The 19,324-nt window shown below is 38.5% G+C and overlaps 1 protein-coding gene across 1 annotated transcript in view; it reads right to left on the bottom strand.

The window, feature by feature from the left end:
- Positions 1 to 19,324, bottom strand: part of COL5A2 (collagen type V alpha 2 chain) — a 155,860-nt gene that overhangs the window by 6,919 nt on the left and 129,617 nt on the right. The window contains exons 32-51 of the mRNA XM_088135723.1: positions 17,931 to 17,975; positions 16,890 to 16,988; positions 15,460 to 15,567; positions 15,291 to 15,344; positions 14,847 to 14,900; positions 14,690 to 14,743; positions 13,886 to 13,939; positions 13,585 to 13,692; positions 13,433 to 13,486; positions 13,190 to 13,243; positions 11,314 to 11,475; positions 10,431 to 10,538; positions 10,150 to 10,257; positions 9,246 to 9,299; positions 8,202 to 8,309; positions 7,215 to 7,268; positions 6,422 to 6,529; positions 5,363 to 5,416; positions 2,958 to 3,065; positions 1,433 to 1,724 (exon numbers count right to left, since the gene is read on the bottom strand). Coding sequence (XP_087991849.1) covers positions 1,433 to 1,724; positions 2,958 to 3,065; positions 5,363 to 5,416; positions 6,422 to 6,529; positions 7,215 to 7,268; positions 8,202 to 8,309; positions 9,246 to 9,299; positions 10,150 to 10,257; positions 10,431 to 10,538; positions 11,314 to 11,475; positions 13,190 to 13,243; positions 13,433 to 13,486; positions 13,585 to 13,692; positions 13,886 to 13,939; positions 14,690 to 14,743; positions 14,847 to 14,900; positions 15,291 to 15,344; positions 15,460 to 15,567; positions 16,890 to 16,988; positions 17,931 to 17,975 — 1,840 coding nt within the window. The remainder of the gene's footprint in view (positions 1 to 1,432; positions 1,725 to 2,957; positions 3,066 to 5,362; positions 5,417 to 6,421; positions 6,530 to 7,214; positions 7,269 to 8,201; positions 8,310 to 9,245; positions 9,300 to 10,149; positions 10,258 to 10,430; positions 10,539 to 11,313; positions 11,476 to 13,189; positions 13,244 to 13,432; positions 13,487 to 13,584; positions 13,693 to 13,885; positions 13,940 to 14,689; positions 14,744 to 14,846; positions 14,901 to 15,290; positions 15,345 to 15,459; positions 15,568 to 16,889; positions 16,989 to 17,930; positions 17,976 to 19,324) is intronic.

Raw genomic sequence — 19,324 nt, 5'->3', positions numbered from 1 at the left:
GTATAACAAACCAATGTTTGCTTCTCCAGGTTACAGTCCAATTTCAATTAAGGGTAGAGCATAACTTTCATATACTTTCCTTCCTAAACTGCTACTATGTGCACATCTATTCATAGTTCTTATTTAAGAATGATGCATTGCCCAATAAACATGCACATGGTCAAGCAATGTGTTTGTTCAGTATCAACTGTCCCAGGATCAAGGTCTGTGATGATGTAGCAAACAGATGAAGCATCCTTAGTATGGTAAAAGAGAAGGTCCTGTGAGAGGGCTTGATAGACTGCAGAAGCTCAATGTCCAAAGACAGTGTTGTCCAAACTTGGCCACTTTAAGATGAGTGGACTTCAACACCCAGAATTCCCCAGCCAGCCATGCTGGCTGGGGAATTCTGGGAGTTGAAGTCCACTCATCTTAAAATGGCCAAGTGTGGACAACACGGTCCAAAGACAACTAAACTAATATTCAAATTCTTAATTTTTGTTGTCCAATATTTCAAACTTGGGCCAGTTCAAACTGCATTTATAAAATTACTGCCTTTTCAATTGAATATGTTTGTATAAATCTTAATATTAACTTTCTTTATTCATAATTAGCAATCTTCCTTACATTTAAGACTTAAGCAAGAGTAGAATTGGTTTAATTATTTGACAACTCCATCTTTGGCCTATTTTTTCTTAATTTGTGCTGCCCGTTCTTATAAGAATTCTTTCCCTTGGAAACATTTATTAAGTATCAAATATTTTGGTGCATATTTGGAGAGTCTTCACAAGTGTTTCTTAAATTTTCTCATCTTTTGTGGCTGCCTCCTTTATTTATATTCTGGCTATCTTGTAGCAAGTTGATTAAATCTTAGTTCCTTTACTCTGGTACAGGTTTAATGAAGAGAAAAAGTGAAGAGAAAGAGGACATGTTAATAAGGACAATCGAAGAATGGAAGGGATCTTGGACAATATTATCCAATCCCCCCACTCGGTGTTGAAATCTACAACTACAACATTCCTAACAGATGGCCATCCAGCCTCTGTTTAAACACCTCCAGCAAAGCAGAGTCCACCACCATTCAAGGCAGTCTGTTCCATTGTTCAACCATTAGGAATTACTACCATTAGATACTTTTTGCTGATCATGTCTGACTGAAATCTACTTCTTGTAACTTACACCTATTGCTTCTTGTCACCTGGAACAACTCTGAACAATTCTACCCTATCTTCTATATGACACCTCTTCAGATACTTGAAGACAGCTATCAAGTTCCTCTCAGTCTTCTCTTTTCTAGCTAACAATTCTTCCACCCATTCCTCATAATGTTGTCCTTCCAGGCCCTGGTTGCATTTTCCTTCCAGAAATAAGCATAGCTAAGCCTGCACTTCTATTTAAACACATTTGATGACTGTTTTTTGTTTTTTTTTTAAACAAGCAGATGAACACCTACCACTCTTTTTGGATGGATGGCATAGCCTTAAATCATCACAAGTACGGGCTGGGTGTTTCTTGGATCCATCAGGACTACGCATTGTTTCGATCTGGCTACTCAGTGACTTCAGTGTGGCGTGGACTCCTGGATCTGTTTTATTGCTGTCATCTGGAGCAGCTTCATCTTCAGTGAACTCTGGTAGTGGATCTGCTAGACCATCATCATAATGTCCCATAATGTCACCAATTGCAGCAGTAAGGTGGCCGGGGGGACCTGGTGGGCCTGGAGGGCCAGGATCACCAGGAGGACCCTATACACAAAAGCAGTAACACAGACCACATTCAGGATTATAATATCTAGGATACAAAATACAAGAAATTGGATGCTAGTTCCAATCACTATTAGGAATGTGTTCTTTTAGCTACACAGTTTGCTTCAGATTCAGTAGCTATGTGCAGTGGGTGTAGCAAAGGAACAATTACATTGTCTCAGTAATAGAATATTGTAATTCTAATTGATTAATAACTGGACAAATATTAAGAATGATTATTTGGAGTAGCCTTCCCCAACACTGTAGATACCAGATGTGTTGAGACTACAGTTCCTAGAATTTCCGGCCAGTTATTGGTTGGGAGTTCAGGCATTTTTAGTCCTAATTCATCTAAAGGGCCCCAGGCTGGGGAAGACTGATCTGGAGGAACCCTAAGAGCAATCCTACACACATTTGAGAATGAGCATTGAGGTTGGTAGGGCTAACCTGTGACAGAACAAGTATAATACAGTACAGTAATAGTTCCCTCACTTTTTCAATGAAACATGGAAGTGCAGCAGTAGGAACACTTTATTTATTTGCTTGTTTAAAATAAATCTATACCTTGCTTTCCTGCCAAAAACATTCAAAGCCATTCATAACAAAGCAATCTAATTTTAAATGGTATTGACAAGACCTAAACTCATTATAACAAACAATTTTGTGTATTTCTTTTTCTCAGGGTAAAGCAGTCACCCCTAACCCCCCCCCCCGCTTTTTTTTTATTCTTGAGCTTATGCAGAGGCAATAGTGAAACATTTTTGTAGTGTTGTCATGAAAAACACATAAAATGCCCATGAAATCATCAGGCATCAAACACAATTTGAAGTAGGGTTTACTCTTTTTTTTAAAAAAAATTTAGAGGACCTAATCTTGATAGGATAGGAAGGGTAGGAGAGTTTTTTGCTCCTTTATTGCCTGATGTGATTTGGATCTGGATCACTTCCATCATACTTCCATCATCAAAAAGTGATCCATTGAATAAGCAAACTATGGAATGGCAGTGCAAAGGACAAGGACAAAGAGTCTGATCTGGATTGTTCCTGAAACAAGGAGCAAATGGGTCAGAATTCTACCTCACTAGATTCTCAATCCCAATCAGGTCTCCTGCATTTATAAAGAAAATGTGGCTTCTTCCAAAGTGGCATGTAATTTGATTCATACAAGCCATACAAGACAGTCCATGGACAGAACTGCTCCTCCTTCTGACTGACTAGATTTCCCATTATTTACCTCAGGTCCTGCTTCTCCTAAAGTTCCTCTTACACCAGGAGGCCCAACTGGTCCATGTGGTCCAGGATTTCCTTCTTTACCTGAAGGTCCAACTGGACCTGGAGGACCCTGTATTGTAAGAAAATGTTCATGTTTATCATATCAATAAGGACACCTGAATAATTTCCTTCCTTTTCAACTAAATGGTAGGTCTTTACTTCTGGCCTTTCCCAACTTTCCACATGATAACTGCAAACTGGCTCTGCTGATGCCCACAATACACAAATGGATCCAAAGATCCAATTGCATATTATTTAAGAATTATTATTTAACCTTAAGAACTAATTTCTGGGCCTGTTCGTTTGTTTGTTTCCTCTTCTCTCTCTTTCCCTTTTCCCTTCAGTGTCATATTTTTTGTTAATTACATGTAAAGTGCTCTTGATGCTTTTGGGGCAAATGGCAAAAAAACTAATGGGATAAAAATGCTAACTGAGTGATGCTAAAATACTAATTTGGTGGGCAATAAATGCTACTGAATAAGAATGCAAAGAATAAGAATAGGCTTTCTTGCATCCACGTCTTTATTAGTTGAATGCAGAGGCACCCTTTTTGGCATCTGAGTCTGCTAACTTTATTTCTTTTAGATATCGTCTCCCAGAAGGAGACAGTTCTGACTGACCAGCTAAAACACTTACAAAGAAAAGTATCCCCTCTTCCCTTTTTCAGTCCCATCAACCGGATGAGAACCTAGGAAAGCATTTCAACAATATTGTCTGAGATTTTTTTTTTTAATGCTGAGACTGAATAAATACCAAATAAGCAGGCTTAGAGCCCTGCTCCCCTTGTTCAAGTTATTTTGAAAGAATTGCATTACAGTCTGTGACCATTTCTCTCCCAAAGTCATCCTGCTATCCAGCGTTTCCTTTGGGGAGACATAGAGGCCCCATGATTTGGGCATGCCACAGAGCTCTGAGAAAAGATGTGAACCATGACATACACTTGCTCCCAAGAGGCCACTGTAGGGAGAAGCTTCCTTGTTGCTGGCTGTTCAAACATTACAATGAAGCTGGCTTTTCCCTTTGGGGAAATGGTGCAGGTGGATGAGCATTGACTAGTGGAATATGCTCCAACCGCCCTTTTCAGCAGCTGCTGTCACCTAACTATACTAAACCACTGTGCTTGGGTTTTTTCGGGGGGGGGGGGGATTTGAAACTAGAAAAGCTGGATGCCACCAAACTCATGTTCAACTTTAATGTTACCTTTGATGTGGCAGAGTCTGTTTTCTGGACCTTCCAATGACAATCCACTAGAAATCTTGGGCGGGGTTTTGTTTTGTTTTATTTCCTTCAATTTAATCCTTTATTTTGGTAAGTTCAAGCTGTAACATGCTGAAGTTTTCTTCATATGTGCACTTGCAAACACATGCACTCACATTCATTTTTGCACTTTTTCTCCCCCCTTTTTCAGGGAAAACTGTTGATGCCAAAAGTTCACAATTTTCACTGAGTATCCATCCACATCTTAACTCAGTTTAAATGTGTGGATCAACGTTTGGATCCAAGATACTTAGAAAGTGATCTTTTCCCTCCAATACTTATTCTTCAGAAGACCTACTCTGGTGTGCTGACAGGTAAACTGGAGCTATTCATTGAAGGAATCTTGCCTGATATCTAATTTGATGCATTTTGGCACAAAGAGAAAATGTTTACCCAGTATTTTAGATCTTCATTAATCCACTTTTCATTCTTCTTAAAAGTTATGCTTTATCATGGGTTAAAGCTTCTTAAAAATTATAATGACACTGATAAAATCCACAAGTCCCAACATGTTCAAACATCCCAGCCAGCCAACATAAGCACTGAAAACATTGATAAAATTAAAACCAGAGCATTATTAAGCTTTTAGCTGTTTATATTGTAAGTTGGCCCATTAAATTTTGTTTGAGTTATACGCAAAACCGGAAAGGCATAAGGAGTTGGGAAAGGGTATAATATGAGTAAAGAATGAAGAACACTGAGATCTGTGTGCAAGAAAAGATAACTAAAGGTCGTTAGAAAAGAACACATTAATATGCAACACAGTTGCCATCACCTGATACCAGCAAATTTGAGGTTCTCCTTGTAGCTTAACAACCTTTAAGGACAGAACCTTTTCTCTGGACTGGAAGCTGAGGTCTTTGTCAGGTTAGCATCTTTGCCACATGCTAGATTATATTTAGAATTCCACACACAAAGGAATTAGGGAGGGTAAATGACCTCAAGCATAATCTTGCTTAATAAAAGCACTCTGCAGTCCCCGCCAAATTAATTTTACTCTGAAATCAGCAAACACCATCTGTACAACAGCAAACCTAAACGAGGGGGAGGGGCGTGGCGGCAGGGGGGCTTAATTGTTTCCATATTGTACTTCATATCTGGTTTACTTACTCTTGGGCCAAATGGGCCTGGAATTCCAACACTGCCTTGTTCACCAGTAGGTCCCTGCAAAACACAATGTGGATGGTCTATATTTTCTTAAATTACATTTTATCTTTAAAGAAGAAAATACAATGGTTTTGAATACCTCGACATTGAGTATCCAATGATGTCCGATCATTCTTTACTTTAAAGTTTCAGCATTTCTGGTTCATGACATAATAACAATATGAAGATGGGGGGGGGGGGAAACGTTGCAGGAAGTTCTAAGTGCACAGACAGGCTTATGACTAAGATCACATTGGAGAGAAGGCAGCTATGCTTGGCCTCCAACCACTGCAGGAAAGTGCAGTTTTGAATCTTGGTTCCCAGGGTTATTAACTGTCTAGGAAAATCAGAGCCCTAAATTAGAGGGAGAAGGAAGCCAATGTGAGAAAACTCCTTCCTACAAAATCAGTCCTTGTTCCCCCTAGGCAACACTATCAGCATGGAGGTATAGATCATATGAAAAAGGCTAATATTCTCCAGTGAATCTCTTGTTAATGGCAAAATGTAGGACAGACAACTTATTCTGAAGACCTTCCAGATTTCAGTAGAAACTGGATCAATGAAAGGAAAAGCAGAATCATCTAGCAATCATTTCCAATGTGTTCTATAGGACAATGTACTGTACCTTGCATACTTTTGTTCTGGCTGATAAACAGCCGTTCAACAGATTCCCTGTGGTGAAAACCTCCAGGCAATCTTTTAAAGGATTTAAGATAATAGCTAGCTAAAAGGAACTGGTATTCTTACTTTTTATGCCCAGATAAATATGCCACTCTGAGGATGAAGACAATTAGTCAAGGTTAGTAACTACTACGGACTTTTTTTGCAAGGTAGCCACTGGAGCCTTTGGGATGTGAAGTTCTAAAAGGTGAATGAGCGCATCACCTAGAAAAGGAGTGTTCCACCACAATAAATGAAGCAGAGGCAGAGGTAGTTCCAAGTACAACTTGATGTATGCACAAAAACAGCAGTTGCCAATGGAGTATTGGAATAAGAGTAAAACAAACATATATAATGTCTTACAGGAGGTCCAGGGAGACCCTGAAGGCCAGTGAAACCTCGATGTCCTTTCTGTCCCCTGTCACCTCTATCACCATTGTCACCTTTGTCACCACGAGGACCTTGGGGACCCTTAAAGTTGAAAAATAAAACATTAAGGTACAATCCAGCTAAAATTAAGCACATTTCTATGCTTTTCAGATCAGGCATTAACCATCCGCCCAGTTTCTCACTGATTTCAACGGAATATGAGTCATAATTCCAATTCCCTAAATGAATATCCATAATAAATATCCATAACACCTACACAAACATACATACATTCTCTAAACATCTACATGATTTACTTTTTTACTACATTGCATATCATTCACATGTATGTGTGTGTGTGGTTCATATATTGAATAGCAAAAAGCCGTTCAAAGTGTGGTTTGACATGTACTGTGGAGATATCTGTCTAGACTCTAGACAGTCTCCACCTTTGCTATAATCATGCATTTTTCCTATGAGCTTTAATCTTTTGCAATGCTTTATCATCTATATAAATACATGTATTTTTTTAAAAAATGGCTATGAAGAGTATTTAAGAATATTTATCTTCTACCTAGAGCTAGTTAAAGAGCAGATGAATCTAAAATGAGTGACTAATATATTTTAATTATTAATTTACCTTTCATAAGCTTCAGTTATATTTAGCTTTAAAATATATGATATAAGATATATGAAACCTGTATTATTGAGCTCATTTTTAACCAAAAGTACAACTATTTATCAAGAAATTAAGATTGCCATTAAAAAAAACTTTTAGAGAACATACGGGCAAACCTCGTTTTCCAGCACGACCAGGAGGACCTACTGGGCCTCGTGAACCCTGCAAGGAAATGAAAAGATGGTTTAATTTATTATTGCACTTAGAGCAGAATTTCTTAATGTCCTTGTGCCATGGACCCCTTTGAGAGTCTGTTGATACCTAGAGGCCCCTTATCAGAAAAATGTACTTAATTCCATAAAATAAAATGCATAAGTTGCATTGCAGAGGAAACCAATTATGGTCAAATGCAGTTAGCAAAGTATAAATCATTGTAATAATTTTAGATAATGAGATTTATTGAACAAACATTTTTGGAGACTAGAAGCCATACATTTCTTTGTGGTCTGTAACTGAATGAAAAGCTAAATTTCAGCTGAAGTTAGTGAAAATAAAGTTTGTCATTTATCCTCTATTTATTAAATACATGTATATGACTGCTTATATCACCAAACGTGACTCTGGGTGGTGTATTGATTAAAGTAAATTAAAACAATGTCACAATTGTTAAAAACACTTTAAAAATAAATAAATAAATAAAAAAAATAAAAAAAATGGATTGCAGAAGAACATCCATCTAAACACAATACAACCATCACGCAGGTTCCCCAAGGTTGCTGGAGTTGTAAATTTTTTCCCATCCAAGCTCACAGATCCCTGAAATCCATGGAACCCAGATTAAGAACCTGTGACTTAGAGCATTCATTCCCTTAGTCAGCATTTTTAACTGAACAGCCCTTTTATATAAGACCGTCATAAAGAACCTACACTACAGCTTGGCAAATGACAGGTCCAGGCCATCTAAGAAACTACAGCAGCAAATCTACTGTAAATGTTAACAGAAATTCATCAGCCACCTCATTTCATGGCCAGATAATTCCTTAACCCTTATTTCATGAACTCTGTCTAAGAAGGGTAAATGATAATGGGGACTTGATTGTTTGATCAAGAGTTCTGCCAGTGAAAGGCAACTAATAAGGAAACAGCAATACTTACTGGTTCACCTCTTTGTCCTGGATCCCCTGGAGGTCCAACTGGCCCTGGGGTGCCTGAAATACCCTGAGAACCAGGAAGTCCTGAAGGTCCAGGCTCACCACGATCACCCTACAATAAATATTATTCCAGTTCTACAATCAGATATAGATCATTTCCAAGTGCAGATCTTTATATAGACAAAATGATGCCATCCTGTATTATTACTGCTGCTGCTACTGTTTACTACTATCATCTATATACAACTGGGACAGAAACCATGAGACAGGAACAATTCTGCAAAACAGTCCAATAAGGACTAAGCATGTTTAGTGGACAAATGAATGTGTGTGTTGGAGAAAAAGAACCTGGAACACCAGAAAAAAAGAATGGGATGAAGGAACCTGGAAAAGATAACATTCTGAAGAGGAGCACTCTACACTGCAAGATTTTTGCACCACTTATAGATCAATTTGCCTTCACATAGAAGAACCATTCCTCCCTAATGAGTGTTTATGAAGAAGTAAGAACTTGACTCTGGGAGAAAGCATTTGGGGGATATTAGATTTGGGTATCTACCCCTGTTGATCAGTGACATTACAATGCATATTGATTATTACTGTTTTGTTATTTTTAATCCTCAGGTTTAACTTCTACACCATTCTGAGCCATTGGGAGTAGAGAGGCATAGAACTTTTATTAACAATAATGGTGATAACAACAACAGCAAAAACAGCATTTTATTGCAGGCCCCGCTTCTGCTAACTTAGCTTAACTTCCAACATCTTATATGTGACATAGTGAATTATCATCTTTTCACTCCTGTCCTTACTAAAGTTATACTCATGTAGCCGCAGAACAAATCCTTGGGTTTGTATTCTAGACTAGATACATTTATATTACACATTGTTCAGTTTTAAAACTGGGTCTGCTTTAAAGCATCCATTCTCATTAAGAGTTTTGACTGTGATTTTTCTCAAAGACTGAAGTATAAAGTGTGATATAAGACTCTAGATCAACAAGAAAACAACAACTTTGTTGTTTTTAAGCCACTTTAAACCCACTTACCCTTTCACCAACAGCTCCATCTCGCCCAGGAGTCCCATCATTACCAGCAGGACCCTAAGTTGAATGAGAAGTGGAAAAGTGGATTCAATGTGACACCAGACACGTCTTAAAACTGTATTTTATATATGGGATTGCCTTTGAAAAAGGCTTGGAAATTACAGAATGACCACAGACATACAAAAGGAAGCTCCAATGACTGCAGTTTAAATATGTGTTGATAATATCTTATCAAAAGCAATATTCATATTGCTATTTCATGAAAATTGCTTAACAAAGTAATTGCTTGTTGCAGCAATCTTTTTTTTTTAATTGCATTTTTTGAAACTACTAAAACCAACTAGATTATAACACTAACAGAGAATGGTTTACAGTACTTGCCATTTTTGAAACAATTACACTGGCCTCTTGTTCAAGTTCCTAATCTTTATGGCCTAGGCCAGGAATGGACAGCCGGTAACTCTCGGCTTAATTTCAAAGCTCAAATGCAAGAGGTGAGTAACACCTATATGAATTTTTCCTTCAGCCAAAAATAAAGGAGAGAAAAACTGAATGCCAGAAAGATGGGGAGAAACCACATGTCCAAAACGGAATGGATGCTACCAGCCACTTTTAGCTCTTCCCCACTATTTCCTTCAGTTCCAACCACATTGTAGCCTCTAACAGATTATCACCCTCAATACTTCTACTGAGACCTTCAGTAGAAAAAACTTGCCCACACCTGGGACTGACTTCCTTAAGGATCAAAGTGATAAAAATACATTTTTGGTGAAAGAAATATATCTATGGAAGCTATGGAAATTCCTACATTTATTCACAGCAGTTATTTGAATCCATAACACTGTTATATTCTTATATCAACACTGTTACATTCTTATATCAAAATGGCCTAGGAAAAACCACTTACTTCTGGTCCTGCTTCACCCACTGGACCAGAGGCACCTGGAGGACCTATGGGCCCAGAAGGACCCTTGTCCCCTGGTGGTCCTGTTGGACCTTGTTTTCCGGGAGTTCCCTGGCATGAAAAGAGAGACCATGTCAATACTTAAATCCACAGAAGTGATATATAGCAAAACAATCAGACATGATTTAGGTCAGTTCAAATGGGAGTCAACCATAGCTACAGTCTTGCAGATGTAAAACAGGGTTGAATGCGTAGTCTAAAATGCCAGTTCTGGCAATACTCACTGCAGAACCTGGCAGGCCAGGCATGCCCCTCTCTCCACGTTGGCCTGGCATTCCTACAATGCCTCTCTGCCCAGTAGTTCCAGCTGGACCTGGGGGGCCATCAGGACCCTGGAATATATAAGTAACAAATAGGCTCACTTAGCAACCTCTAACATTTATACTCAACCAGGGTCTCATAGTTTAGCATCTGAGCCAATCAAGAAATGTGAGAAAGTGTGATGCCACTGAAAGCTTCAGCTATAAAATATGTTTTCAGTTCCCACTGCTCTAAAGAAGTGATTTAGGAAAAAAAAATTGAAGACAAAGGTTCTATGACCCTTTGACCTTTGAGTTGGCATCAAGGTTTCTCTGTACTCTTTCCCAAACATCAGGGCTATCACATCTGGGCTAAGAAAAAAACCAGACAACCATCTAGAGAGCAGCAAAGAAATACAGAAAGCTCCAACTCTGTCCAGAGGCTGTCCAGAATTTGTCTGCTCAGATATGGTAACCCCACCCAACACTTGTTATGTTATTTCCTTTAGCTCCAAAACAGAATCCTCATGTTTTAAAAAAAGCCTGGGGACATGTGGATTAGGATGCATGAAAGAATAAGGAAAAAAAAAACCAGGAAAAGAAGAAAGGAGGGGCTGTTGTGGCAAAGGAGAGTTAACAAAGTTAGGAAACAAAAGGGGCAGCTATGTCATAGAACAGAAGCATTGCCATAAAAATATATTCCTGTAGGCTTTGTAGCTCCTGGTAATGAGATGATTTTGATATACTTCTAAGGGTATATAAATGATTAAATTCTTGAAAGAAACAAGAAATCATTTAGAATGAAAACTTTCCTTATTTCTATTGCAAGCATATACTTTTCCCTACTTCCCAGCCCCCACCCCCTTACATGTTGTCCATCTTCTCCTGGGTCTCCTTTGTCTCCAGGACTGCCAGGTGGTCCTGCTGGCCCTCTATCTCCTACTCGACCATGAGCACCAGGATCTCCACGAACACCTGGAGGACCTTCTTTGCCTGGTTCACCAAGAGGCCCAGCTGGACCAGGAGCTCCCTGCATACAAAAACTTCTGTTAGAACTGGACAAGATAGTGATATAATTTCTTTTCTTTATTGCATTTACAGCGTACTACTGCTCCAAAGAGTATAGCTAGGATGCTTCCTATCTGATCAGCAGTCTTCCATTCTTATGCTGATCAGATCCAGACCCTGATCTAAGCCTCAGCAAAATGTATTATTTATTTTTAGTATCTTCTCCATCTTGCTTTCCTAGGAAATAATCATGGTCCTATATTACATACCCTGAACATGTAATACAGGTAGTCCTTGCTTAACGACCATTTGTTTAGCGATCATTCAAAGTTACGATGGTGCTAAAAGTGACTTACGACCAATCCCCAACGTTATGACTGTCACAGTGCCCCCGCAGTTACATGATCATAATCTGGGTACTTGGCAACCAGCTCGCACTTACAATGGTTGCAGCATCCTGGGGTCATGTGATCGCCATTTGTGACCTTCTCAGCCGGCTACCAGTAAGCAAAATCAATGGGGAACCACATGATTTGCTTAACAATCATGTGATTCACTTAAGAACCATGTGATCCACTTAACGACCATGGTGATTTGCTTAACAACTGCTGCAAAAAAGGTCATAAAATTGGGTCCAGTCACATGATGATTCACTTAATGACTGCATCACTTAGCGACCTAAATGCCTGTTGCAATTGTGGTCGTTAAGCAAGGACTACCTGTAGATTGCCGTTAGGTTACTGTTGAAATGTATCTCCTGCATACTTCCTGTATTATTAAATACAACTCCGTGAATGGTCCCAACATTCATGTAATTAATTTTAATCTTATAATTTTTAATTTGGATTTTAATATTATTGCTTCTTATCTCTTTACTGAAATCTTCTCAAGCTGGTCAAAAACCGCAATAAAGACTTACTTACTGTTCAGTATAATCGTACACATAGGACAGTTATTTTTGCTTTAAATGCAAGATAGTCCTCAAAGTTTTAGAGTCCCAATAATTTCTTTGTACTGTCTTGAGCCAGGTGATAGAATTCATCCAGCCTCTAAATATATATAGTATTTCATGCACACAAAGTAGAATTTCCTTCCAGATGAAACAGCATGTTATTTACAACATCTTCTAACTTACAAGAAATGTATTGTGTAGCACTGGTCTCCAACTTTAACTGTTTATATTAATATCATCCTCCCACCTAAGGGCATACACAAGGAGGGCTAAAGAACTGCAATTTGTTGAGCACAGTGTGAAACTCCACTCCAGTTGTAACACCATGCTCACCAACTTGCAGATTTTTACTCACCATCTGTGGATGCCCATGTTTCTACCTTTTTAGTCTTATGACAATCCTGCAGTGTAGGAGAGACAATGCCTTGGCCTAAGAGCATCAGCAGAGCAGTGGTGGAAAAATCTTCCCCATATAATTCATAATCTGTTATAACACATTCACATATTATCTCAAGGGCTGGAAACCTCTGATCCGGATAATGTTCCTGAATCTCAATTCCCAGCATCCCTCTATTTTTGCCATTGATGAAGGGGAGTTGTAGTTCAGCAACATCTGGAGGACTACAAGTTTCCTGCTTCTGTATTATTTAAATACAAAATGGCATTGGCTTGTACTACTGATATTAAAAAATCATCTGATCTTCAATATGTTCATATTGTTTTAAAATGCTTGTTTTTAATGATTTTTTTTATTGTAACATATTTAATTAAACATCTAACTTACCGTAGGTCCTGGGGGTCCAACCCTTCCAGCAGATCCAGGAAAACCTGTAGCACCCTAGAAATAAAGAAACATACATACATGGAACCTAGCAACAATTATGTACTATATTGACAAGCATTCTTTATCATATAAAGACTTAAAAATCATGTTTGAAATGTACCACGATGCTAAGAAAGTCATAAACAACCCAATCAGAATAAAAGCTAGCACTGTATTCATAGGAACTTTACTCAATCAACTTACGGGTGGTCCTTTTGTACCACGGCCTCCTTTGAGTCCAGGAACCCCAGAAGGGCCCTGAGTGGGAATAAGAAAAAGAAGATAAATATTCAGTTGCCCCCCCCCAAAAAAAATGATAGGAAGCAGAATTTTATTTCAGTGCTGTTTTTACTTACTGGTGGACCATGAGAACCTGCAAGACCTTGAGGTCCTGGGGATCCAGCATCTCCTTTCTGCCCAGGCTCCCCAGGCTCCCCTTTCACACCAGGTTGACCATCAGGACCCTAGAAACATTCAGAGAAATGACCAGCCCAGTTCTTTCATCTCATCCCAGCCTATGCTATAAACGTTATTTTTAGCTGATATCAATGCTATTTTTAAAAATCCTAGCATGCGCCTCGTGTTTAAGAATCCCGCAGAATAGTTCAAGATCTCCCTCGCTGAAATAACATGTGGTAATTCAAAGAAACTGCACACCTGAGGGCCAGCAAATCCAACTGGGCCAGTAGGGCCATTTTCACCACGGGAACCCTGAGCAAAAGGAAACAAAGGAAAATGGGTTCCAAAAGAATATTAAAAACATATATTTGAGGACACAACATGCCATTTTTTTATAATATAACTTCATAAATAAATTGGATTTATTCTGGTAAAAAATAAGCTGATGTGTGTGTTTACTGTTTTTTATACATGTTTTTATGTATTTATTTATTTTATTGTTGTAAGCTGCCCAGAGTCACCTTGTGTGAGATGGGCGGCTATATAAATATGATTGATAAATAAATAAACAAACAAACACCCACCTACATACATATAGACACACTCTCATTAATATATTTAAATGTTTTCATCATCATCATCACCATCACCACCACCACCTAACTGGAACTCTGTAACTGCTAGGACAGGAAATCTGAGTTGGAAAGACTCAGTATATGTATGTGGGTGGGTGTTTGTTTGTTTATTTATTTATCAATCATATTCTTGGAAAATGGTATATAGAATTATGCTGATGTAATATATAATTTAACTGAAGCAAAATATGCAGTAATTTTTAAATATTATACAATTACATTCAAAATGGGATGTCCTTTTTATAAATCCACAGGCAGCAGTCATTTATTCAATTAGCAGTTTTACAGAAAGAGAAGAAAGAAAGAAAGGAATGAATGAATGAATAAGTGGAAAGAAGAAAAAACAGTGAAAACAATTGCCATCATGCATAATAACAATACCAACATCCAACTTATGAAAATACAGACAATGGGATTCTCTACTTACAGGATTTCCACGGGAGCCTGGAGGGCCAACTAAACCTCGAGGACCAGGTTCACCCTTAAGTAAAAAAAGGCTATGAGATATTATCATGTATAGTCCTGAATGGTTATACTATAACATAATAATAAACCCATTGCAATAATATCACTAATTGTTTTACCTTTTCACCAGCCGGACCTGCAGGGCCAATAGGCCCTAATGGACCTGGGAGTCCCTAGGAGACAATCATACATTCCAGTAAGCCAAGCAAACTTTCATGGTTTGTACAAGATCTTATTTTTCCCTTTCTTCCTTTCCTCAATAAAGAAAGCCAAACTGGTCCACTGATATTTAGGATGTTAAACATATCAAAGTCTCTGTACTAGAATAAGAGCTAAGAACCCCAATGGATCACAACAAAACTTTATTTCGAATGGATTCTGTTGCCTTCAAATGGCATATCTGGCTTCTAAAAATAATATGTTTACACCACATGAGACTCTCCCACAAATCAATTCTGATTTACTAACACTTTGATATCAAAAACATGCTGCAATACACTATTAGCTACAATCTCTCATTAAGACCCAGCACTATTAGCAGAAAAAGAGGACTTTTCACTTACTCTGGCCCCATCATTGCCAGCTGTGCCTTCGCCTCCTTTTTCTCCTACACTGCCCTGAAAAAAGCATAAGGAAAATTCAAGTCATTTACAAACAATTATACAGAGATGTGTAGGAAAAAAATGTCTTCCTATGGGAAGGAGAACTCATGGATATTTCTAAAAGGCTTACCCGATCACCTTTGGGGCCAGGGGTTCCAGCCAGACCCCTTTCTCCAGGCATTCCCTGAAGACCAGGAGGGCCTTGATCCCCTGGGGTTCCCGAGGGGCCTGGATTACCCTGAAAGAAAAGGAAAGGGAAATGAAAGGGTGGGAGGTAATTTGGGGGGAGGTAACCAATTTGTGGTCGTACTCATTTATTTATTTCTTGGACAGACCCTTCTTGTATTTTCTAGGTGAGTGCATTTCCCCATGTCCAGAACACAAGAATGTCATGTTAGGATGTACCATAAGGAGTCACCTTTATCCTAAACTGAAAAGTAATTCAGACATCTTCAACTTGTGGCCCACCAAAAACACAGCCCACCAGCCATAAATAGTAATGCTACAGTGTTATATAAACAGTGGCTCAACAAATGTTTCATTGTCTGAATGTGGTTGCTCAACAGAACTACTTCAGAATGGGTTTTAATAGAGCTCAATTAGAGCTCAATTAGATCTGTCTCCTAACACTTGAAAGATGTCAAAGATGTTGTGAATTCATACCCTCCCAAGGTATGCGTAAATTTGAGTTCTTTCCCTTCCTTTTAGCCCTTTTATTAACCAAATAAAATTAGGAACAAATGTAGTGGAAAATAAGTCTATAGAAAAAGGATTGTAATGCTTCAAAATACCCTCACTCATATAGTCCCATTGATATATTCTTTAGAGAAACTCTGTTCTGTGAAATATATTTTGTCCATACTAGTAAATAAGCAAAAACAAAAATAAAAAAAACTCAAACAGTTCTGTTTTATCCCTCTCTCATATTTTAAATTAAAAAACCAATCCCCTCTGTCTTCTAGTAACTGGGCTTATCTTTTTTCTGCAATGCAAGCTTCATGTTATGATTAAACGAAAATAGTTTCTCCAGGGCTAGCAGAGCTTAACAACATGGCCTCAAGAAAGTTGGATCTTTCCTACTTCGTAAGCCTTTTAAGAGAGAAAAGGAGTGCTATCTGTCTTGGCATAATCCCAGGTTCACTACCAAATTCATTTAACTTCCACATATGCCAAGTACTATTTTCTACTCCATATATGTCAAATGCTACCTGTCAACCATTTCAAGATGGAGTTAATGAGGTCCACTGACTGACTCTAGCTATTGATTTGGTCCTTGTGTGGACACCCACCTAGGAATTCCAGGATGTTGGCTAGACTGGGAAGATGGAAAAACATCCCAGAGGAAGACAATGGCAAGCCGCTTCTGTAACATTGTCAAAAAGATTTCATGGATGCAGTTGCCAGGAGTCAAGATCACCTTAAGGTTGTCCTTACCTCTATTTTATTACTCAGTTAGATGAATATTACTATAAGCATTCTTCAGCATCATCCACTCTCTATATATGGAGACATATGGTGCACGCAGACAAGCACACCCACTTATATATGGGCACTCCTTACCTTTGGACCATCAGGACCTTGACCACCAGCCATACCCTTTTCTCCCTGAAGACCAGATGATCCTGGGTTTCCTCTTTCACCTGGATTGCCACGCTCTCCCTGGAAATAACATTTAAAATAATTTAGTGACGGTAAATGTATTGGCTAAACGTTTGTGATTTTTATATCAAACAAGAGATAACCCATTCCATACATATTAGAAATGAATTTTACAAAAATCAGTTGAAAGATCAACCTGCTGACATTGGCAACATTTTTTTACAGAATATTCAAAACTGTCTGCCCTTCCTCTTTCAGGGATAGTGATCTGATGTCCTTCATATATTTTGAATTTCAACTCCATCCAACTCAGCCAAAATGGCCAATGCCAAGTTCTGGATCAAAACACTTGAGAGCTCCAACTGCCCAGAGTTACTATCTCTATTTACATTGCAGATTTTGTACAGTGGTCTCACATTTCATATAAACCTAAGAGTTTCTCCTAATTGTCATAAGTTGTGGAGGTGTTGTTACTCATTAAAACTGCAACACATCGCATGGTTGCAGATATTACTGTGGTGTCCTCCAATAAACTTTCATCTCTAAAGCTAAGTGGGTCTGTGTCAATCTAGTACCTGAATGACAAGCACCCAAAAATTGCATGTACAGTGGGATGTACATAGCACAGGACTATGTGAAGCAATATAAACATACAGGTTAATAAACAGAAACAAACTGAAAACACAGGGGGTTCTAGAATCTGATACAGAATAAAGTCCCACTGGAATGAAAAATCAAAGATTCAAAATATTTCAGATGAATGGACTCAAAGCCTGCACAATCTAATGTTGTATAGGTTCTTTTTGTTTGTTTTTTGCTTATCACAGCACTGGAGAAAATGTGCACATCATAATGAATTCAAACTGTAATGTATGCAACGCCATTTAGAGATTTCTGTAACTCTCTATTATAATATTCACGATTCTTTCTCTTCCAAAACTGGATTTAGAAAATACTCAGAAAATTTGTTACGGAATGTCATTATTAAGAAATCAAACTTACCCTTGGACCTAAGGGCCCTGGCGCTCCAGGATCACCGGGAACACCCTAAGACAATTATTAAAAAGAGAGACAAATTATTGCTAGCTACATACCGAGAGAGGGAGGGAGGGAGAGACTAGTTATTGGTGATTTAAAAATTATAGCAACAGTGCAGGAGACAGTAAGCTGTGGGTTCTTCTCACTTGTTCCTCTTCATGAATATTGTATAAGACCAACTACACTGGCATCTTGCAAACACTTATCCTTTGTTTAGGATCAGGAATTTCAATGGGTAGAGAAAGAGACATATGATCACAGATCTTCCAGAATTACAGCACAAAAGCAGCAATAGAAACAACGTTAAGTGTAATATCCCAAAAGTACTGATGATAGATAGATAGATAGATAGATAGATAGATAGATAGATAGATAGATAGATAGATAGATAGATAGATAGATAGATAGGCAGGCTTTGTTGGTACTGTGTGTGTCACTCAAAAAGGGCAAGCAAGAAATTATGCAGAGAGGATCCATGCTACTGCCATATATTATTACTGATGCTGTGTCTGTCCCCATTAATAAGAGCTCCCCAGTGTAATGGGACCTTCTCCCTGGAAAATGTGCTATGATTTCAGTCTAAAAAAAAAAAAAAAAAGCTCAGCAATGTGGGGGAGGTGAGGAGGCAGGGCATTCCTAGATGGATATCTAGCTAATGTGCTAACATGTCAAAGGACTTAAGAGGAGAGCTCCTGGGATGACTAAGACGCATGTTGCCCAGATGTCCTAGACACCCAAAGGGCCCTGATCCACAATGTTCCAGCCATGCCTTTCTGAAGCACAGGGAAGAGGGAGATGCCTAACATGTTCATGAGCAAGAAGCTGAACCACAAGCACTCTGTATCTTGCTCAGCAGTAGGAACAACTGCACAGGAAGAAAGGTCATCATGGTGATTGCTAGGTTGGGACTCTGGGGATTTGCTCTTAGTTGCTGAAACATCTTCTCCCAAATTCCTTCCTTCCTACAGCCAGATGAATTCTTTCTTCAGCAAAGGACTGTCTTAGTACCAAGGAAATAGGAAGCAAAATAAGTAATTAAACCAAAAAAAAAAAAAAACCCAACAAAAATGTCTCCTACTTGACATTTCCAAGGAAGGAAGGAAGGAAGGAAGGAAGGAAGGAAGGAAGGAAGGAAGGAAGGAAGGAAGGAAGGAAGGAAGGAAGGAAGGAAGGAAGGAAGGAAGGAAGGAAGGAAGGAAGGAAGATAGGTTTTCTGTAATTGTGAGGAGAAAACATAGTGATATTCCAGATTCTTAATTACATATTCTGCTTTTCCCCAGCGATCTGGACAAGTTAATTACATATTGTACATATTTGACAGGCCACCCAAAACTACAATATGGATTCTCTCAAAAGCA

The sequence above is a fragment of the Python bivittatus genome, unplaced genomic scaffold (assembly GCF_059951505.1).
Source record: "Python bivittatus isolate LINGU-HERP-01145 unplaced genomic scaffold, Pbiv_v1 ctg000200_np1212, whole genome shotgun sequence".
NCBI classification, from domain to species: domain Eukaryota; kingdom Metazoa; phylum Chordata; class Lepidosauria; order Squamata; family Pythonidae; genus Python; species Python bivittatus.
The sequence above is the reverse complement of the archived record's forward strand: the minus strand, read 5'-3'. Positions and strand labels throughout refer to the sequence as shown.